The sequence below is a fragment of the Urocitellus parryii genome, chromosome 5 (genome assembly GCF_045843805.1).
Source record: "Urocitellus parryii isolate mUroPar1 chromosome 5, mUroPar1.hap1, whole genome shotgun sequence".
Taxonomy (NCBI): Eukaryota; Metazoa; Chordata; class Mammalia; order Rodentia; family Sciuridae; genus Urocitellus; species Urocitellus parryii.
The window spans coordinates 57,776,634-57,799,441 of NC_135535.1; the positions used below are offsets into that span (position 1 = coordinate 57,776,634).

At 44.2% G+C, this 22,808-nt stretch overlaps 2 protein-coding genes across 8 annotated transcripts in view; both read right to left on the reverse strand.

The window, feature by feature from the left end:
- Positions 1-1,218: 1,218 nt before the first annotated feature.
- Pip4k2c (phosphatidylinositol-5-phosphate 4-kinase type 2 gamma) lies at positions 1,219-12,687 on the reverse strand. 5 transcript variants are annotated; one of them, XM_026398414.2, is made up of 10 exons: positions 12,446-12,687; positions 9,679-9,776; positions 8,616-8,712; positions 8,153-8,296; positions 5,280-5,426; positions 5,056-5,094; positions 4,317-4,430; positions 3,687-3,954; positions 3,422-3,525; positions 1,219-3,253 (listed from the first exon to the last, which is right to left on the reverse strand). In XM_026398414.2, the coding sequence occupies exons 1-10, from the start codon at positions 12,614-12,616 to the stop codon at positions 3,173-3,175; spliced, it is 1,263 nt and encodes a 420-aa protein (XP_026254199.1). In that variant the 5' UTR covers positions 12,617-12,687; the 3' UTR covers positions 1,219-3,172. The 5 variants fall into 5 exon arrangements, with proteins under 5 accessions (XP_026254199.1, XP_026254198.1, XP_026254200.1 ...); XM_026398413.2 differs by having other exon boundaries at positions 4,305-4,430; XM_026398415.2 differs by lacking the exon at positions 5,056-5,094.
- An 8,090-nt stretch (positions 12,688-20,777) lies between these two features.
- Positions 20,778-22,808, reverse strand: part of Kif5a (kinesin family member 5A) — a 31,046-nt gene continuing 29,015 nt past the window's right edge. For all 3 annotated transcript variants that reach the window (XM_077798822.1, XM_026398383.1, XM_026398382.1), the window contains 4 exons: positions 22,468-22,621; positions 21,872-21,954; positions 21,307-21,334; positions 20,778-20,856 (listed from right to left, as the gene is read on the reverse strand). In XM_077798822.1, the coding sequence (XP_077654948.1) occupies positions 20,778-20,856; positions 21,307-21,334; positions 21,872-21,954; positions 22,468-22,621 (344 nt within the window). The remainder of the gene's footprint in view (positions 20,857-21,306; positions 21,335-21,871; positions 21,955-22,467; positions 22,622-22,808) is intronic.

A 22,808-nucleotide genomic window follows, 5' to 3' on the forward strand; every position in this document is an offset into this window, starting at 1 on the left:
AGGGAAGATAGCACCCCCTTTCCCTTCCCAGGTGATAATAACCGGTTCCTTTGACCCCTTCTACCCGGGAGCCCCTGCCCTTCCGCCCCAAAACAAAAATGGAGGCTCAGTCCCAGTCTTTGGAGGGAGGGGGTGGTGTCACGGAACCAAGGGTAGGAGGTTAAATCCCTTAGAGACGCCACCCTTCTCGCTTGCCCCTCCTGGAGGAACCCACTGCCTTTTCTTTCCCAGCCAGCTGCGTGGCAGCTCTTGGGAATTGGTGGTAGATGGGCGAGTGGACAGTATCGGTGGGTAATGGGGATTTGAAGGGGTGGGCAAATTTTTTGAAATCCTTTTGCTGGAAGGGCCTTTGAGGAACAATGCAAGATGCGAAGTCTTCGTGAAAAGCAAAGCATTGGTGTTACAAAACAAATAAGCCCCATTACTAAACTTCAATCCCCACCCTCATCTCTTGCCACTTTCTAGATTGTTACCTTCTGTGACCCCCCTGCCCCAAACACACACAAATCTGCTCTCCTCAGATGGGCCGTGATAAGTGCTTTTTTTTTTCTTTCTTTCCTCAAATAGAGACTGAGGATGGAGCAGAATGGAAAGCGATCAGATCTTTAAATGGCTTGGGGGGCTGGTGCCAAGTGTATGGTTCAAATAGAGTTAAAATTTCTCAAAGGAAAAAAGCTCTGCGAGGCTTCCCACATCAGAGCAGTCTCCGCCCCCAGTCCAACTCACTTCCCGGGGGCCACTCCAAGCTAGGTTTTTCCACCAACCGAAAGACCTCCTCAACCAAGACATACTCATCTCCCAGGCTAGCAACAACCTCTAGTTATCCACCCCTTTTTTCACTCCCCTTCTGGCCTGGAGGGCTAGTTGCTCCCATCTTTCCCAGGAAGCCTGGGAGACTACCAAATTCCTTGATTAGCTGGTGCCCTAAAAGGCCTACTCACCTTTACAAAAATTGTGATTGAATCCAGAGTCCTGGGGTATGAGGGCTATTTCATTCCACTCCTCCCTGGCCCCCACTACTGCTTAGCTCCCACAAAATTTATGTTTTCCATTCCTTGTCCACCCTTCACCACCTTTTAAGTTTATAGCCATATGAGAATCTTCATCTTTAGTTAGGGACCCAACACTTCCAAGACCAGAATTCCTCAGTTGGGTCTTCGCACTCCTAAGCATTGGATTCATCAGAAAGGAGAAATACAAAGCATTTCTGTGAAGGAATCTGGATTGAATAATTTATTTTCTGTGTTGTGATAGTAATGGAAGTAAATACACAGGATTTTATTTTATTAAAACAAAAAAGACAAAAAAACAGAAGCAACAAAGGAAGACCATAATTCCCATGATACATCAGTCTCATGGTCAGAAAAACCAGTTTTGTTTTGTTTTTCTTGAAGTGCTGGGAACTGAACCCAGGGCCTCCCACATGCTAGGCAAGCACCCTACTACTGAGCTGGACCTTGAACATGCTAGGCAAGCACTCTACTGCCACTCCCCACCCCAAAATCCAGTTCTAAAGAGCAACAGCTGCTGGTGTCATGGAGTTTTATTACATTCAACAGGGGAAAAGTAGATGGTAAGAATGGAAAAGATCCAGCAGGCCCCTGAAAAGAAGATATTATAGGGGATCCAATCCCTAACTGGGGACGACTCCTGCTACTTTCTTTGGAAAAAAGATGAAAACAAAGAGAGAGCTTCTCCCATATGACCTCATGACTTCTTGTGAGATTGATCATTCCAGCCAGATGCTGAGAAAAGCAGCTTTGCATCCCCACAGGCCAGCTGCTGGTACCTAGCTTTACAAGGAGAATAGAGGATATCAAGTCAAATGGGTGCCTTGGTCCCAAAGGCATTGGGGGGAAGGGGAGAAAAATCCATCTCTTCTCATCAGGGTCCTCTACATTCTGAAAATATCATGTGTCAAACTCAGCTATCTTTGGAGGGGGCTGGGTGACTTGAGTTATGGCTCTGACTCCTCTCTGGGGGTGGAGAGTGAAGATGACAAAGAAGGCCATCTGTCCCCTGGGAGACACAGTAGCAGTATAAGACAGAATAGAAGAGAACAGAATAATAAAGCCAACTGGAAAAATTGTTTGTTAAAGGGCAGGGGAAGGAAGTATGCTAGGTGCACACATCCAGAGAGGGGGGAGGTCCCCACACTTGAGACCTCCATCCTCTTGAAATGACCAGAATTGACCCAGGTAGAGATATTCCTTTGTACTGGAAATAAACATTGGGGATAGCTAGGCAGGAAGAAAAGAAACTTAACATGGGAATAAACTTTACGTTACATCCCATTATCCCAGCCTTCAGAACTGGCTACATACCCTCTATAGGGTTCCAGCCCTAGGAAAGGCCATGTACTAGGATAGCACAGCAGTAGTCAAAACACCTTCACCCAAATCTGAACACTTCTGGACATCTCCAGTTCCTGTGACAGAAGTGTGGATGGATGGAGGTGGAAATACAGGGGGAGAAGAAACTGGAGAGTAGTCAATCCTTGACAGAGACTCTCCAATTTCCTGCATAGTCACAAAAGTCCTCTTAGGTCCTGCCTCTGTGAGGTGCTAGTCTCCTGACCACTCCCCACCCTACTTCCATGTGTCAGATTGGCCATTTTCCATCATGTGTGTGCAGGCCTGCACCCACATCTGTAGTATTCTGAAAGTCCTCCATCCCAGGGCCTACCAGGAGGGAAGCATGCCACAGTGAGTTCTATAAAGTTAACAGCAACATTCAGACACTCTTAGTTCATCCCAACAGCAAAGTGCATCCAGAGTAGTTGCTTGAGCCAGGTCCATTTGTCCAGTCAGGTCCTGAGGATGGCAAACAACCCCCTGCCCCCAGCTCCTCCTATTTTATAGAAACAATAGGATATTTTACAAAGCTCAAGGCACTTGGGAGAAAGTCAACAATTCCTCTCTAATGAAGCAAGAGGGCTTTTTGTGGGGAGGGAGAGAGGGGAAAAAAATGGATAAAGGGGAGAAAGAACAATGTATTTCTGGGGGCCAGGATGAACCTGGAATGGAGTTATATAGATGGAAGGAGCCTGCAGCCTGAATTTAGCAAAGGAGGAAGAGAAGTAGTGGCCAGAATATCCACAGTTCCCCCAAGCCTCTCAGAAGCCCACCACCTTTTGAGTAAAGCAGCAATCACCACAGAGTCAGGCAGGCTCTTAGGCAAAGATGTTGGTAATAAAATCCAGGAATCGCTTCGCATACTGCTCTGGATGGACAGTAGAGATCTCTGCCCCTGCCTGTGAGAGGAGATGTGGATCAGTGTGTCAGTCCAAACCACCACCTTCCCCATTCCCTGTCCCCCAACCCGTCCCAGCCCATTTTTCTCCCTTTGCCATTCTAGACATAAGCAGCTCTCTTCCCAAAGAATAATCATTACAGGATAGGAAAGGCTTTGGGAAACTCACCCCATGTTTGACAGTTTTGGCTGCATGAGCTGCTTTTTTCTTAGCATCATATTGTGTCAGGATGTCAATGAGGCCCATGAAATATACCTCCTTCTGGGGGGCGCCTGGGGAGAGACCAACAATGAAAAGTTATAGTCCCAATTCCCTTTCTCAGGAACTAGTCAGTTTTGTTCTGAAAAGCTAATCTCTCCACCCACCACCCTAGTCTCTATCCCCAGTGACAATCCTCCCTCTCCACCCTCAAAATTTCCAGTATCTCTCTCACCCTCAGCACTCCGGATGGCATAGACATCGATGAAGGACTCAAACTCTCCAGGGCCCAAGGGCCGATGGGAATGAATGTAGCCTCCAATACCCTCAGGGGAAGTACCATAGGAGCCCACCAGAGCAGGAGGTCCAGTCAGGTTACAGTCCCCATCCCACTCTGACTCATCTTCCCGTATGGACCCTTCCTCCTCTGGTTCAGAGCCCCGGATGATGTCGTGGATGCCCAGCAGAAGGCTGTAGTCCATGATCTTCAGCTGCACTAGAAACTGAGACCCATTGACAAATCAGACACCCCAGATCTCCTTCCCCACTTCCAGGTACCACCCTTACCAACTCTTCTCTTTCTGGGGCCCTTTTAGGGAAAGGAAGAGTAAAAATTGAGGCTGGGGTGTACTACTACCCTGTAGTGCCTAAATATTTTGAAATCTAAGATCACCCTTTTATTCATTCCAGGCACCCCCTCCACAGGTCACCTCTAGATTATGTAACTGTCTCACATCCAACCCTGCTACATGCAGAGGACCCAAAGAATAAGGAGAAAGGGGGAGCTCTCTCATATTGTAAATGGAAGAGACAACTAAAGGGGGAAAAAAGGAACAAAGACATTTCAAAGCACCCCAATTATCACCTCCACATCTCTCTTTAGCTTCTCCAGAAATACTTTCTTCTCCTCCTCACCAATATACACTTTCTGATTCTTATTGAGGAAGTCTATATCCTTAAGGGTAGGCAATTCCTTAACCTAAAATAGGGAAAAAGAGATCTTGGGGTCCCATCCCCAGGGCTTGAAGAATCCTATCTCCAGGACTCTATCCTCACCTCAGTGGCCTTGAGAAGAGAGCTATAGCCTATGTTCACTGACTTCATACTGATGCTTTCCTAGGCTGTCACTCAGCTGTACCTCACATCACAGCTTATTTTTTTGTTTTGCAGTGCTGAGGATTGAACCTAGGATTCATGCATGCTAGGCAAGTGCTCTACCACTGAGATATAACATCAGCTCACACCCCACCACTTTCAGTCAATACCCTCTATGCTGAATTTTTTTCCTCCTTCAGCAGGTAGCTACTTGAATACAAGCACCCATAATAGGAGATAAAGGGTGAGCACTTAGTACTCTTAAAGCCTGGCACCCTTCCACCCATCCCTAAATCTTCTATGTGGAATAACCCATGCCAATGACAATTTAGTTGTTCTTCTTTCCATTGCCAAACCATCCCTGGAACAGTCAAAGTTCACATCTCTCTTCCTTTCAGTGATTTAAACATCTGGTGATCACCATCTGTTATGGAGAATGGCCTCTTCGTCTAAGAAGATCCCTTTCATTCACCCCCATCCTTCACCCTATCACCTAAAATGAGTTTCACCTTTTCCTTATCGCTGGCTTCCCGGGATACTAGGGAACCCTGTGGAGAGACCCAAAGACCAAGTCAGCAGAAGTGGCTAAAATAACAGAACCCAGCACCTAAGATGAGTACTCAAATCCACAGCCTTCTTTCCTGTAAAAGGAATCATCCAATATCCTCCCAGTCCCTTCCCCATTCTCAGGCCACCAGGATACTCCCCTAAATCCGAGCTAACCTGTCCTTACCTTGAGGTCATACTTTCTGTGCACAGGAAGACGGTGGCTAAACATATTGCGCATCACAAGCATGTAGCTGTCTTCGTTGTCCACGCTGACTCGGTACATCCCCAAGAACTGAGGCAGCAGTGTGTTGCCATGGCACTTTACAATGTACTAGGGTGGGAGGGGATGAAGAATAAAGACAGACTGAGTAGCAGACACACAAATAGCCCAGGAATGGAAATCCAAACACTACCCTTCTAGGATGGGGCAGAAAACTTCAAGAAGATAGGTCATAAGAAGATCAAAAGTTTTGGGTGCTTTCTAAAACTGCCCCAAACAGGTTCTGAATCCCCATCTCCACTGATTTCTTACATGTGTATAATGACTCCTAATTGTTGTGGGGATAGGAGTATGGTAGTAGAGATTTAATCCAGGAGTGCTCTACCACGAAGTTACACTCCCAGCCATTTTTTAATTTTTATTTTGAGACAGGGTCTAAGTTTCCAGGGTCTTGTTGATCTTCCTGCCTTCCTAATGTCTCTTAATTTTAAATTGCCTTCTCTCATTTGACTTGTATCATTCTTTGAAATGTGGAAGGCCAGGTTTTCTTATCCTTGTTTTAGGACCTCCTAAAGGCAAGTAGTCACAGAATCAGAATTAGAATTTACAACTGCTTATCAATGAAATTATTCCTAGGCCACTGTTTCTTGGTGGGCTAAATTCCTGTAGTATAAATGCCTACATGATGACCTGTAATTGAATTCTTTTTTTTAATATTTATTTTTTAGTTATTGTTGACACGATACCTTTATTTTATTTATTCATTTTTATGTGGTGCTGAGGATTGAACCTAGGGCCTCAAACATGTTAGGCGAGTGCTCAATCGCTGAGCCACAACCCCAGCCCTGTAATTGGATTCTTTTTTTTTTTTAATATTTTTTAGACATAGATGGACCTAATACCTTCATTTCATCTATTTACTTTAACGTGTGCTGAGGATCAAACCCAGGGCCTTATGCATGTTAGATGAGCACTCTGCCACTGAGCCACAACCCCAGCCCTGTAACTGGATTCTTAAAAAAAATTTCATTTTTCAGGACTGGGGCAACAGCTCAGTGGTACAGCATTTGACTAACATGCTTGAGGCCTTGAATTTGATCTCAACACTGCAAAAAACAAACGTACAAAAGACAAAACAAACAATTCTTCTTTCAATGCTTACTATCTCTGTTTTTTTTTTAGAAAGAGAGAGAATTTTTTAATATTTATTTTTCAGTTTTTGGCGGACACAACATCTTTGTTTGTATGTGGTGCTGAGGATCGAACCCGGGCCGCACGCAGCCAGGTGAGTGTGCTACCGGTTGAGCCACATCCCCAGCCCATCTCTGTTTTTTTTTTTTGTTGTTGTTGTTGTTTGTTTTTAGTAAGTTGAGGAGCATTTATGCTTTAAAAATTTTTTGTAGTTATATATGAACAGAATACCTTTATTGTTTTTTTTTTTTAATTTTATGTGGTACTGAGGATCAAACCCAGTGCCTCATGCATGTTAGGCAAGTGCTCTGCAACTAAGCTACAGCCCCTGCCCCCATCTCTCAGTTTTGCTGCCTACTTCTCTTCAAAGCAAACTTTCACAGAAAAGTGATTAACAATCAGACCATTTCCTACATCTCATTGACATATCAAACCACTGAACTTGAATTTAGACCTTCATTTCCCTCTCTGAGATCTCCTCCAAATCCCTCACTTGTATATCCAATAGGTATTCTAATCATTGTTATGTTCCAACGGTGTGGCACCCAATTTTGTTGACCAGTCTCTCCTTAAATTGCTCTTCAGTCTCAGCTTCCACTGTACCACTCTTCTGATTCTGTTCCTCTGTCTTCAAATCCTTTATGGAATGTACTGGGGAATAAATAATGAAAAGTGCCCATCTACTCTGAGCCTCCTTAGGTTCTATCTTCAACCCTTTTCTCATCTTACTCCACACATTTTCCTTCAATAATCTTACCTATATCTCTAAGTGATTTTTAAGTGGTAACAAGTGATTTTGATGATCACTTACTCATGTACAACTCCCAAACCTACACTTCTAGCCTACTCTTCTTTCCTGAATTCTATACTGTATCCCAGCCACTGACTGGACATCTGTAGCTGAATGAACTGTAGAAATCTAAACCTCATCATGTCCAAATCAGAACTATCTTCCTCCAAAAACCTGTTCCTTTTTCTGTTTCCCAGTTCTTGGTAAATGGAAGTCCTAAAATTTGAAGGCTCCTTTGCCTTAACTCCCACAATCTTACCAGAGATCTTCCTTAGCCACTTTTGCTGACTTGGTCTTTGGGTCTCTCCACAGGGTTCCCTAGTGTCCCAAAAAGCCAGCCATAAGAGATAAAGTAAGGGATGGAAGGTGGGGTGAAAAGATCTTCTTAGGATGAAGCAGGTTTTAGATTGTAAATACCAAATGGGAAGGGACATATAAAATTCTTCTGCTGTTAGGTTAAACACAAATAGGTATGCCTTTTCTTTTCTTTTTTTTTTAACTCCTATTTTTCTTTTTTTAAAAAACTTGCTACTGGGGATTGAGCCTGGGGGTCATTGTATCACTGAGCTATATCCCAATCCTTTCTGTTTTTGAGATAGGTCTCCCTAAATTGCTGAGGTTGACCTTGAACTTGCAATCCTCCTGCCTCAGCCTCCATGAGTCACTGGGATTATAGGCATGCACCACTGTGTCCAGCTTAAATTCCTAGTTTTCAAAAACATGATATCAAGTGCTTCTGGGGGAGATATTTTGTAGGGGGAAAAAGGGATAGGAAGTCTCTATGTGCTCTGGCAGCTGAGTTATGAATGAGTAGGGAGGAGGAGGAAGATAAAATGGAGCTGGAGAGAGGCCTGACCTGATGGTAATTGGAAAGGTTGCTATGCATGTCAGCAATGTCTTCACTGGATACTTCCTTGATGACTAGAGTCCGATCATAGGAGATAAGAAAACGGCCATCGCTCCCTTCACTTTCACTTGGGGGGCTTCGGGTAAGGGACACCTGGAAACAAAAGAATAGGCTAGAGGCTCTTCCTCACATTTTACGTGGAGATACAAATCATAGGATAATGGCCACCCAAATGCTTCTGAAAGTGAATAAAACCCTTAAATTGAACATATAATTTTTAATGTACCTATATTTTTCCCCAAAGACAGCTTCATTAAATTAGCTTCATTAGCTTTCATTAGATTTTTAAAAGATGTCTGTGACCACTAAAGATAAAGAATCATATTTGCTGAGGCTTTCCTTTTACCAAACATAACTCTCCCAAGGACTCCCAGTTGCTAGGGATTACCCTCATTCCATAATATGTTCTCACCAAGTAATCCTGGTCATCAATGCCAAATCGATCACGAAGGTTCCTGAAGACTTGGGGACAATACTCCTTGAACTTGAAATGACTGGGCAGATTTTCTCTGTTAATATGAGTTTTCAAGATAAGACAACAAAGTGTCAATATCACTTTGCATTTATATAAGGCTTGGAAGTTTATAAAGCACCTTTACACTTTTTGGGAAGATGAGGTATCGGGGATTGAACCCAGAGGTGCTTAAGACTAGCCACATCCCCAGCCAGTTTTATATTTTATTTTGAGACAGGGTCTTGCTAAGCTGCTTAGAGCCTTGCTGAGTTACTGAGGCTGGCTTTGAACTTATGATCCTTCTGCCTCAGCCTCCCAAGCCACTGGGATTACAGGCATGCACCAATGAGCCCAGCTGCTCATTTGATTCTCATAAAACCCCATAAGGTACTTTAAAGGTACATTGTTCCCATTTTAGAGAAGGGGAAATTGTGTCTCAAGTTAATTGACTGACCTGCCCAAGTCACAAGGCTAGTAAGTAGTATAAGTAGATCAAGGATCTACTGTCCATCCAAATAGGAGCATTCCCCCAATCTCAAACAAGTTAAAGACATTCTAAAGTTGGAAATAGGTATCATTGTTTTGAAAAGTATCTTCTAATAAAAGGGTGCTAAAGTACTTCTTTCAAGGAATCCCTATTTGAAGCTAATGGTAACGCATCTGAATACATTTACTCTGTGCAACTTCCAGGCTAAAAGAGAAATAACACTGGTAAATACAAGTATGAAGGCAATATTAGAAATTATTTTAATATTTTTTTCCCCACAAAACTGAATTTCTGCATTGAGAAGGATATTAGTTTATACAACATTTTTGTGTGTGTGTTTGGTGCTGGGGATTGAATCCAGGGTCTCATACATGCTAAGCAAGTACTCTATCACTGAGCCACATCCCCATCCCCTAGACCATACAACTTGTAAGTTGACTTCTAAATCTAAAACAATTTAACTCCCTGAATCTTTAAAAAATTATTATTTTTCTAAGAGATTGCCATAAGAAGGGCAAGGATTCCTCCACTTACCTGTGGAAAAGATGATTATTAACCTTGATCTTGGAACTAGCTTTAAAGTCATCTGGCAGCAGCATCACTGGGGGAGGCACCTGGCTGAGCTCATTGATCTGATAAGTCAAAACATGAATAGCGAGGCAGCAAGTAAGGGTATGGAGAGCACTTATATACTGTGTCTGGGCGGGAGTCAGGAAAGGGCAACTCAAACCTTTTTCCTTTAAAAACACTGGCTGTACATAATGTTGAAGTGAGAAAAATGTGTCTAATCCATTCTGCTGCCCAAGAAGGACTGTGGTAAGCAATCCTCACACTCCCTCCCCCATGGAACTTCATGCTCACAACGGGAATTTTATATTAGGCAAACCCTGTAAGCAACTTAGGACTATTTTTAAAGCTGTGAGAAATTCTAGAAAAAAAAAACTGCAGACTCAAGACAAAGTTACATGTGTTCCATTAAAAAAAAAAAAACATATTTTAAAGCGCACAGAGAGTTAATGGGACTCTTGAGGAGATCAAAAGTGGCAAGAAAATGAAATGTTCATATTCTATAAAAGGTATCTCCTTTAAAACAAGACAGTCCTTCCAGAGCACTCTGACCCAGTTCTCTGCAGCAGGTGCCCACCTGCCTAAGTATAAGGTAAAGGAAGAGCAGCTGATCTCAGAGGGAATGCCGGCCCTCAGAGAATATGAGTCCATTGGGTGTCTATTCCTTAAAGTTAAGCCAATACACCACCCAAAAGATGCAAGCATCACATGCTGTCCTTTACTCCCAGGATATGCAGCCTGCTAACTCAGAGTAGATAGGGGGCTCCTGTATTTAAGAATCCCAAGGAGATGTGCTTTCTACTTGGTGTTGCTACAGCACCTTTTATTTGCCTTTAGTAGTGCATGTACTACATGACTCTTAACATCAGTTTATGTAAGTACATCCCTCAAGACTGTGAGCATTTCAAGGCAGGACCTGTCCTTATCATGTACATTTCTCAAGTGCCTAGCTAGCACAACGACCCTCATTTACACCAAATACTATCACTCCAGCCAGCAATGGGGATGTGTGTGTGTGTGTGTGTGTGTGTGTGTGTGTGTGTGTATTTATTTATTCCTGAGTTAGTACAATCTCTAGGCTCAGGGTGGGTAGGTTTTCTGAAATCCCATACCTCTGGAAGGAAAGGAAAGTTGTGAAATGTTCATTAACTGAATAAATAAATACCTTGCTTATTCTTACTTGATAATTTAGAAAGGTTGAATTGTGGTTTAACCTAAATCCCACACACTGAAATGCATGTAACTCCTCCCATTCTCAGTAGAAAAGGAGGACAAAACATATTCCTCTAGGAAAAAAAGACACTTGAGATTCCCAGCCTAAAATTTAGATATAGCATTTCCTGCCCCCTCCTCACCACCTGCTAAGCAGGCTGAATCACCACTAAGGCATATGTTCAAGGAATTTCTCCATTCCAGACACCTGAAGTAGATGTATGTTGGCTGGAGGTTTCGGTGCTGGAGCTGAAGTTTATATATCTAAAGAAGCTGAGGCAGGTCTTACATGTAATCCCCCCAATCCTTACCAAAGGAAAAGCCTTCCTGTTAAGCTTCCCACAGGGATGGATGAGTCAACTGGAAGGGACACATGGAGAGGCAGCCCTTCCTCCATCAGCCTTGCCCATACCAAGTGCCTTAGACTAGATACTTGATAATAATACATGACCACTCCACAAGCTGCAAATGCAAAAGGGGGTCAAATGACCCCAAATGATACTCTAAACTACAAATCCAAAATGTGATTAAAAACTGCATTCATCTGCACCCCCTTCCACCTCCACAAGTCTGCCTTGACTATAACAATTCAAGGAAGTTGACTACTAAAATATTCCCTACCACATTAAGATCACTGCATCCCTCCCACTCCAGATCTGAGGGAAAGGGAGCAGCCCAGCTATAGGCCTCCCAGGAGAGATATACTAGCCTTCTTGGCATCCTCCTGACTCCCAGGTCATACCCTTTAGAGCAGTTTCCTCCTAAAGTTCACCAACGTTGATGTCCCTGGGACCAGAGCTCCTCAGCCTTTTCTTTGCACAAGAATAAGCCCCACTCTCACAGAACACCATCACTCCAGTCAGCAGTGGGGATGCAATTAAGACCAAATGCATATATACATAAAGTACTGAGTGAGTACAACCTCTAGGCTCAGGGTGGGGCTCAGAAATGCTGTACCTCTGGAAGGGAAAGGAAGGGACAAGCAGGATTAGAAGGTCCAAAAAACCTGGAGCTTTCCCCAGACAATCAAGGCTCCAAAGTCAAGGACTGAAGCTAGAAAGCAAGGTGGAAAGGAAAGTGAATAATCTCCTTCACCCAGCTACTCCACCCCTCCTCCACACCCTTCCACACACCAAGACCTCACCACCAACAACCCAAAGAACCACTCCCCTAATGTCCCTCCTGCAGGAGCTGATCAGGGCCAGTTTACGTAGCCTGGGGCTGAAACTGGACTTGGTGTAAGAAGCCAGGGAAGAGGAAGGTGGATTTCAGGTGGGGAAGGTGGAACTCTAGGAGAGGAGTAAAGGGAGGAGGGGGAAGACTAAAATCAGCAACCAGAAGATAACCTGGGGGTACAACTGGGGGTTGTTGAGCAGGGATCTGGGCAATCCGGCCGCAGGGGGTGGGGGCGGTGGAAATCGCAAGGCGAGGGGCTGGGAATGCTGGAGCAAGGAAAACAGAGACACCCCAAGGCGCGGGAGGGACTTTTGCCAGGGTTGTGAGGGCTAGGACTGGTTCTCACCGAGTGGGCTACGCCCCACAGGAACACGCCCACCAGCGGGTCGGCAGCCCGGAACACCTTCACCTTCTGCTGCACGAAATGCTTCTTCTTGGTTTTGGAGGCGAAGCCGAAACCCGGGCCTGGGCCCGCTGTTGCCGCTGGTGCGGCGGCTGGCGGGACCGAGGACGCCATAGTCTCCCGCGCACCCGACCGAGTAGAAGCAGGAGCCGGTCGCGATCCCAGCACCCGACCCCGGAAGCTGTGCTCACCTGCGCCGCTATCACGTGACCGGAGGCCGGACCGCAGGCGCGCGAGTGGGGCGGGGCGGAGCCGTAGCTCCGCCCCCTATGTCGGCTTGCCCAACGCCCGCGAGGTGGGTGGGCTCACCTGACGCCTGGCATGTGTGCGGGAACTCAGGATCTCAGATGGCCGCCCGCGGCCCGCCCGGAGGCTGAAGTGTGTCCTGTGCCGGCTTGATTTACTCCCAGGTCGGGAACTTATTCACTGAAAAGTCACCGCCGTCCAGCTTTGCCCAGTTTCTAATGAGTAACCTCCAGTCTGAGGCTAACGCGAAAGCGTTTCCTTACCAAATAGGAATTGGGTAGGAGCCAGAATGGGAAATCCAGAATTGTTATCGGTGGCCTCAAGCTTTTTAAAATTCACCCATTCATTCATCTATTCAACAAATATTTATTGGTCACTTACTTGTACCCAAGTAAGTGGGAGGCAGCCCTTCCTCCATCAGCCTTGCCCATATCAACTGCTTTAGACTAGATACTTGATAATATACATGACCACTCCGCAAACTGCAAACACAAATGGGGGCCAAATTACCCCAAATGACACTCTAAGCTACAAATTTAAAAATGTGATAAAAAGTGCATTCATTTGCACCCCTTCCCAGTACTGTTCTTTGGATTCATTCTCCTTAGATTGTAGCAGGGAGATATGATAGTTCCCGCCCAAAATAAGTTGGGAGTCTAATATTACTAGCTGGCCAGGGAGATAGTTGGCAACATTCAAGATAAGTGCTGCACTGGAGTTCTGTAAGACAAAATGCTAATGACAGAAGGAGGACAGTGGAACTGGCAGGGAAGCCTTGGAAGAGAATAGAGACTCTGTGCTGGGTATGGGAAACTGGATAAAGTTCAGAACTAGGGATTAAAATGCTCTCAGAGAACGGTGTAAAAAACCTGGAGATGAGAAAGAAATAATGTGTTTCTGAGAGATGTAGGTATAAGGTAGAACTAGAGTTTGATAACTAGTTGGAAGAAGCAAGGTTAGGGAGGGTAGGCACTGAAGATCCTTCAAGTAGTTTTAATCTGTTAAATGTGCTTTTTAGAAGGACCATTCAGGCATCATTCTGGAGGGTGACTGGAGTGTTGCAAAAGTTTATATACAGATGGTGAACTAAAGCAGCAGCTGTTGGGTTGGGAGAAGGGGATGTAATTTTTTTTTCCAGGTACTGGGGATCGAACCCAGGGGCACTTTGCCACTGAACCCTTTTTAATTTTTATTTTGAGATAGAGTCTCACTAAATTGTGAAGGCTGGCTTCCAACTTGGGATCCTCTTCCTATCTGAGCCTCCTGTGTCCCTGGGATTACAAGCATGCACCACTGCACCCAGCAAATGGGAGACAATTTAAAGATATTTTTTTTTTCAAAGAGAGAGAAAGGAGAGAGAAATAGAGAGAGAGAGAATTTTTTAGTATTTATTTTTCAGTTTTTGGTGGACACAACATCTTTATTTTTATGTGGTGCTGAGGATCGAACCCAGTGCCCCACGCATGCCAGGTGAGCAAGTTACCACTTGAGCCACATCCTCAGCCCTAAAGATATAGTTTGATGTTGATTTTGAAAATTCATAGTGGATATGGGGTTTGGGGGGAAAAGGGAGACATTGAGGGTGAGTCCCAGGCTTCTGGGTAAAACGAGGAGAGATGGTAGTGAAAAAGAGCAGTGTAAGGGAAACGAGTTTAGTTTGGAAAATGTATGAGCACCTGAGGGCAACTGGACAGACATATGAGCCCAGAGTTTAGGAAAGTGGTATGTGTTAGGGATACAGATTTATAAATTGTGGAAGTCTGTGGACATGTATAACATCTCCCAAAAATAGCAAAAAAAGAACCAAGGGCTGAACTTTGGGATAGAGCAAGCATTTACAGGTGTGTGCCACTGCCACACTGCCACTACCAACCAGGCACAGTGGCACACACCTGTAATCCCTGCAACTTGGGAGGCTGAGGACAAGAGGATCACAAGTTCAAAGCCAGCCTCAGTAATTTAGTGAGGTCCTAAGCAACTCAGGGAGACTCTGAGTTATAAAATATAAAAAGGGCTGGGGATGTGGCTCCGTGGTACAGTGCCCCTGGGTTCAATCCCTGGTACCAAAATAATAATAAAAAATAAAATAAGAAGGGGGTTGGGGATGTAGCTCAATGATAAAATGCCCTGGGTTCAATCCCTAATATCAAAAAAAAAAAAAAAAAAAAAAGGAAGGAGTGGAGAACACAGAGAGGTGAAGCAGACAAAAGACTGAGAAATTCCTGTTTTATGTGGTAAGAGGTAAGCTTTGGAAAAGTAGTTTGGGCAGAACAAGAGCCAGATCAAGACGGGCTAAGGAATGACTGAGAGATGAGGAAGTGGGGACGGGAAATTGGTACTGTTTCTGGAAATTTGGGGAGTCTGTTATAGAGAAACACACAGCAAAGTAGGGACTCATAGTGGGGAGAGACTTTATAAGGAAAAATGATTGAGAGATGTTACTGAAGAAGATGCAAATGACTCAAGCCTGCAACACTTTTGCAGGGAGTGAGGTGGGGGTGTGGGTACCAGGAACTGTGTGCTCTACCACTGAACTAGTTTCAGATTTTTTTTTTAATTTTGGGACAGGGTTACCCAAGCTGGTTTTGAATTTGTGATCCTTCCACCTCAGCCTTCAGAGCTGCTAGGATTACAGGTGTGTGCCACCATATCAGGCCACTTTTAGTTATATACTGAGGTTCTAAGTAAATAATCTCAAGAATCAAGTAACTAGGGGCTAGGAATATAGTTCAGTGTTAGAGCACTTGCCAAGAGACAAGAGCAAAGATATGCAAAAGCCCCTAGCATCCTACAGTAAGGGAGAATTAAGTATCTAGAAGAGATTTACTTCAGCCCAGAAAAAGGAGATTCATCACTTGTCATAAGGGAGAATGAAAGGACATATCGCGATATAGTTTTGTCTGTGGTGGTTGAAATTCATGCTTGATCACATTAATTTTTTTAAGTAGAAGATAAAGTTGTCTGGGGATGGTAGGCAGGAGATCTTGAGATGTGAGGGTTTAAGCTAGTTGCCCTGGAGGACAGGAAAGGGAACTGAGCAGGGAAGCACAGGAGGAATACAGAGCAGCACTGAAGGTCCAGATATATTTGTAGCTCTTCATATTTAGTTGCCCATCCCCACCCCCAGTACTAGGGATTGAACCCAGAATTTCATACATTCTAAGTAAGTGTTCTACCACTGAGCTACATTCAGTGGTATGTATGTGGCCCTTTGTTTTACTTTTGAGCCAGGGTCTTACTAAGTTGCTGAGGCTGGCCTAGAACTTGTGGTCCTCCTGCCTTGGCCTCTCAGTTGCTAGGATTACAGGTGTGTACCACCCCACCCAGCTTGCTCTAGTTTTTTGGTTATATATTTTTCTCTATCTCAGAAGCTTTGATTGATGAGCAGAGAAAATAGTGGTAGATAATGTTGGAATAGAATTGAGCTGTTAGCAGGGGAGGAATAAAGACACGTTGGTGGGGGGAAGGAATTGACTCTGGAACTAAGATGATGGGGTCTGGGTAAAAGATTAAGAGAAATTTTTTGTTAAAAATTATAACCATCCTAGGGCTGGGGATGTGGCTCAAGCGGTAGCGTGCTCGCCTGGCAGGCGTTCGGCCAGGGTTCGATCCTCAGCACCACATACAAACAACGATGTTGTGTCCGCCGAGAAATAGAAAATAAATATAAAAAATTCTCTCTCTCTCTCTCTCTCTTTAAAAAAAAATTATAACCATCCTAGATATCCACCAACCTAGATATCTGGAATACTTGACAAACTATAGGATAATATATGAAAAATAATGTGGTTTTTCTTTTAGAACTGAACTCAGGGGCACTTAACCACTGAGCCACATCCCCAGCCCTTTTTAAAAATATTTTATTAGAGACAGGGTCTTACTGAGTTGCTTAAGGCTTTGATAAGTTGCTGAGGCTGAGTTTGAACTCATGATCTTCCTGCCTCAGCCTCCTGAGTCTCTGGGATAATAGGCGTGCGCCACCATGCCCAGCAATGTGGTTTTTTTTTGGAGGGGGGGTACCTGGGATTGAATTCTGGGGCACTCAACCACTGAGCCACATCCTCAGCCCTATTTTGTATTTTATTCACAGATAGGGTCTCTTGAGTGGCTTAGCGCCTTGCTTTTGCTGAGGCAGGCTTTGAACTTGAAATCCTCCTGTCTCAGCCTCCCAAGCTGCTGGGATTACAGGCGTGCGCCCCTGCGCCTGGTTTATATATGTTTTAATGAGGTAAGTCAGTGTACGCTGACATGAAAATATTTCTAGGATTTGTCGCGTGGAAAATAAAATTGATGTGAATATGTAGAAAAACATCTGGAAGGATATATACCATGCTGTTAAATGCCATTATATGCAACAGTGATCGAGAAGAGTGATAAAGAAGATTTGCAACAACACATGGAGTCATCATTGAATTTATTTTATTTTAAAGGTATCTATGTACACTGAGTAAATACACACTGGGGTTTGTGCAGTTTGGTTTGTTTTTCCACACTGGCATGCAACATTTTGGCAGATGTGAGTGGGCAAGCCAGGTACCCCTTGTGATGAGCCTGGCTGTCTGTAAGGGATGTGGTGAATGTAGGGAACAGGAAGAGGCGGAGGAGGATACAGTGTGAAGCTTCTGGTGAAAGTTGTGCATGTGTTCTTATTTGTATAAGTGAATTATATTTCCCTTACATCTTGCTAAAGAGAAGGCTGCTCCCCTGTGTCACCTCTCTTTTTATCTGCCCTACACCTTCACATCTTTTTAAAGTGTGTTCTTTTAAAGAATCATTTGGTAGCAAAATTACATAAAATCCCCTCGATTCTAAGGTTTCCTGCTGGCAAATACTAAGTCCACGGGTGTTCTGGTAACTTCCTTCCTCTCTGACTGGGTCTGGGACAGCATGGCTCATCTACCTTACCCCATTTACCCCATCCCTCTTTTCTATGAGTTATAGGTTTGGTGTAGGGAATCCAGATTGTACCCCCTTCTTCAGAGCAGTGGTTTTCAAACCACTCTATAGAACCCTTGGGATCTCTTAGGGCTCTTCCAGGGCTCTTCAACTAATGAAGCATTTTCCACCAAAAAGCAAAAGAAAGAGAAAAGAAAATGCAAACTACCCAGGTCTGCATTATTTCCCTTCCCACCCCCCTTTATTTTTATTAATTAATTAATTTATGTATTTGCAGTGCTGGAAATTGAACCTAGAGCTTTGCGCGTGCTAGGTAAGCTCTACCACTGAGCTACACCCCTAGTCTATGTTATTTTTTACATTGGAGTTCTACATAAGATTTATTTTGAAAAGTGTTTGAAAATCACCAGTTTGGATTTATTTCAGACCCCTCTGATTTTGTCCTTAACTGCTAAGATTGCTCAACAGGTAAAGGGAGCAAGGATTCTTTCCTTTGAAGGACTCACAAGCCCCCATATCCTGTATTTACCAGCTGGCAATCATGCTGAACCTCTTTCCCAACTTAGAAAAAGCCAGATGATGGGCATCCCTGATGCTGAAGGTTCCTATCTTCCATCCATAAAAAGGTAAAATTATCTGGACTCCAGACTTTACTTCTTGGTTTGGGCTGGCTAGTGACCTTCATCCCAAAAGTTACCTGAAAAAATACCTTAGCACCATGTGGAAGGAAAGGATAATCTGGAACTCAAGCAACCATCTTCTTAACTGTGGGAGAGGGGGCACATGGGCTCAGAATGGCTGGGGGAAGAGCCCTGGGTCAAGCCCCCAGGCTCTGCCACCTCTGGAAAATCTGCCCTGCCCCTTTCCCTAAAGTGCACTTTATACCACATAGGGACATTATAGAAGGAACTCTTTGTGGGGAACAACTTATAGTGGAGGAAAGCCAGGCTCCAGTTTGAAATGAAGGCATCTGAAACAGCTATTTTGCCAATGAACTGGAAGCCCCCAAACCAAAAGGTAGAGATGGGAAGAACTTGTAGCCCAATATGGGAAAAAGGAATCCAGTTCATCGCTTCAACCTGAGGACATTGTGATGCAAATCACTTAGCAATTTTCCACCCTGTTCAATCCTCAAACCCAAGGAATCAGTCATTCTGACTATACTTGCCTATAACTATCACCACAGAAAGATGAGCAGCTATTTGACAGACTGTGGGGAAGTGATCTGCCTCCTCAATTTTTTAAAAAATATTTGTTTTTTAGTTGTAGATGGATACAATACCTTTATTTACTTTTACGTGGTACTGAGGATTGAACCCAGGGCCTTGCACGTGCTAGGCAAGCACTCTACCACTGAGCCATAACCCCAGCTGGCCTCCTTAGCTTTTGAGAATATTTTTAACTTTGAGTTATGGTCATCAGGGGTGGAGAGTATCAAAAGGGGTTTGGACAAGAAAAGGAAAAGGTTCCTTGGCAAGCCATGGTCTCCATCTGGGAAAAATAGAGGGAGGCAAAAGGCAGACTTTGTAGGACAGAGGTAAACATCTGGAATCTCTTGATTTAGGTGAGGGCAATATTAAGAAAATTATATGTAGAATTTAGCAGCCCTTCCATTTTACCCTCCCCTGTGCTATCCATAAAAGAGAAGGGAGGAAGAGCCTATTTCTCTGTCGTCTTAGGATGCTAAGACATTCTTCTGCTTAAGGCTTTATATGTACGTGTATGTGTGAGTAGTGTGTGAATATGTGTGTATGTGTGCATGCACACATGTGTTTGTGAGAGAAAAGGATCACAGCCCTCTAGCTCCCATTTCTCATTTTATCATCTCTATGTTCTCTGCTCAGTGATTAACACCACTCAGTGTGAGACGAGTATATGAGAAAGAAGAAAACATTCCCCCGCCTCCCTATTGCCCCAAATAAGGAGGATAGACTATGCTTAGAAATTGCTAAATACATCATTAGATATTTAGAGAGTGGGACAGAGAGAAGAGAGACATAGCAGCAGCTTCCAATATATAGATACAGAGTACAAAGAGATACATAGTAAGTGAGAGAAGACATCAAACAGTACAGTCCAACAACAGGGGTTGGGAGGGGAGTTAGTATCAGAGACCACAGGTTTGCAGCATGCTGAGAGAAGAGGCCTCAGTCCCTCTTAGAAACTGGGGAAGAAAGAGAAAGAGTATGTGAGGAACCAGCCTGCAGCCCAGCAGCTGTGGAGGAACAGGTGACATTTGTACATACTTTGGTTTATAGTACAGTTCCTTTAATAACAATTATCTAAGCATTCTCCAGCCCCTGCTTCACCACCCTGGACCCTCCCTAAGTCCTCCTTCCCTGTTCCTATGTCTCCACTTTTCATGTCTTTCTGCCTATGTGTGCCTAGCCTGCTATCCTGGAAAACCCCTAGAGAGGATTCAGCTTGGACACAGCCCAGGAAGAAACTGGCCATGTTCTCTCATTTCTAATTCTGTAAGGATCCAAATGGATGACAAAACTGTATCCTAGTGCCCAGTTCTGGGCCATAAAGCAACTGGATAAGAAGCCTGGTGATACACAAAAACCAGGAAGGTGCCTATGCTAGAGACAGGGTCAGATTTATGGGACATTTTTAAAGATTTTTGGTAGTATGTATAGATATGAGGAGATGTCATGGGTGTGGGAGTAAATCAAACATTGCCTTTACTGAAGATGTCTTAGTTTAGAAAATCTCTTTCCATCCAAGATTACTTTAGAGTGGAGGTAGAGGGAGGATTGAGATGATCTCCCAAGATTGCCTATTATCTAAGATCTATGACCAGTGGGGGCTCTACATGGACAGCAGTCCTTGCTCATCTCATCTTCTGACATGCAGCAATGACCCCTAGTGGCATAAAGCAGTACTGTGGATGCTATTATAGCCAAAGGAAAAAGCATTCAGTTCCAGAAAGGTCAGTGTTCATACCACACAAAGCAGCTGGGCTGATGTAGCCCCAGCAGGGGAAAACAGGAGTTGAGAGGTCACTATATAGCAAATGTTTTGAGATGGTTAAAGAAATAAAAGGAGAACTAGAGGCTGTGGACAAGAAAGGAAGCCATCTGAGGCCAGTGCTACCTGAAAGTGCGGGTTATATAGCCATTGGTGTGGGAGGTTAGCTGGCTGCCGTCTCTTGGTGGAGAGGGAAGAGCTTCGCCTGGTCCTCAGCCTCATAGCCGCAGGGCAGGTCACTCCTGGAAGAATAGAGACACCACAGTCAGCTCCATATAAATGAAAATATTCCTGTTGTGGCCAGTTCTCTGATAGCATTCCTGTGAGATACTGGCAAGGGCAGGTCTACTCAGGCTTTACAGGAACACAGGGAAAAGCAGGGCTAGAGATATGTAAATGACTTGCCCAAGGTCACAAAGTTCCCGGTGATGGGCGAGACCACATCATCAGATGTCCACAGCCCCATAACTAGTGTGGGGAGAGGCCATAGAAGGGACTAGAAGAGGGGAGTGAGTGTTCTGCACTGAGGTAAGAGGAATGCCTGGGATCTCCCCACATCCAGGACAAGAATGATCTTCATTTCCTCCTCCCCTCCCCTCAAGGCTCCAGAGAAGCTCTAAGTAGGACAGAGGGAAGTTTAGTAATTTCTTTTGGTGCCACTCAGAACCCAAGGGTAGTGGGGCCTGGCATACCTATTGTCGTTGATATCTGTAGCATTTCCTGAACAGATCAGCATTGAGAACACAGGGTTAAAAGAAGAAGAAAGGATACTGGGTATTAGGAATGTCTCCCCAGACTCTCTCCCATCCTAATCCCTTAGAGGAAAAGGTAAATTAGGACATTCTATCCTCAGCCACCCCAAACTGCACCATTTTTTTTGTTTGAGAAGAGAAGGGGACAAGTAGGAAAGGTGGAGATAGGCACAGTCAATAATAGGAGGAATCCACTTCTAAGAAAGAACTGAAATCTGAAGAGGTGTGTGCGTGCGTGTGTGTGTGTGTGTGTGTGTGTGTGTGCATGCACGCACGTCTGTGCGCACATATATATTTTTTTGGTAATGCTAGGGATTGAACCCAAAACCTCATGCATGCTAAGCAGGTAAGAGCTCTTACCACTGAGCTATATCTCCAGTCATATGTATCTTTTTATTTAACGTCCAACACATGAGAAAGGTTTAGTTAGTGTTCATTGTAAAATGGGGTAACTTACTTTTCTCATACCTTCAAAATTTCACTGGGGATTCCAAAGATCACTTACCATTGTCCATGTTGGCCTTCTGATAGGAAGCCAAGGGGCCACCAGAAGATGTGGCTCCACTGCTGGTACAGGAGTTAGCAAAGCTGGGTATAAGAGAGAGATGCACCCATTGGGTTGGCAACTACCCTCTACTATTCTTTTTTTTTTTTTTTTTTTTTACTAAGCATTAAACCCAGAGATGCTTTACCAGTGAGTTACATCCCCAGACCTTTTCATTTATTATTTTTCGACAGGATCTCACTAAGTTGCTAAAGGTCTTACTAAGTTGCTGAGGCTGGCCTCAAATTTGGGATCTTCCTGCCTCGGCCTCCCAAGTCATACCCTCCACTATTTGTGGATCACTAATCCACATTTACCCTCAGCCAAAAGCTACAAAGCTACACAACCCTCCCACCTCTTGAGAACAGAGGACAATAAACAGAGCAGGCAGAGAGGGCACAGTCCCACCTTCTAATACCTATGATTAGACTGAGAAAGATTTAGAAATTAAGATACTTAGGAAAATAATTTTCAACTAATAATTGGCCCAATCCCATGCCTTCCAGGGTTAAGAGAGCTTTAGGTTGAGACTCCAGCCCACATCCATGGTCACTCACTACACATCTGAGGTGGAACTAGGTGTGGCCTGCAGGTACAAATTCTGATAGTTCTGGAAGAGGCTGTTGGTGTAACTGATGCACTCAGGGCTCCGGGTGCCATAGGGGTTGGTGGGAGAGGATGCTGGATAGTGGCCAGGCCGCACAGGTTTGGCTGTGAAGAGAGGAAATGACCATGAGGTTGCTGTTACCCTGGTTCTTGAAGTCATTTTGCTGGGACTAAACCAAGTTGCTTGTAACATAATTCATCACTTATTTCTTTTTGGGGAGTGGCCAAAGTTAGGGTCCAGAAACAATACTCTAGCTGCTTGGCACATAGGAATTTTCTGAATTTGCTTCAG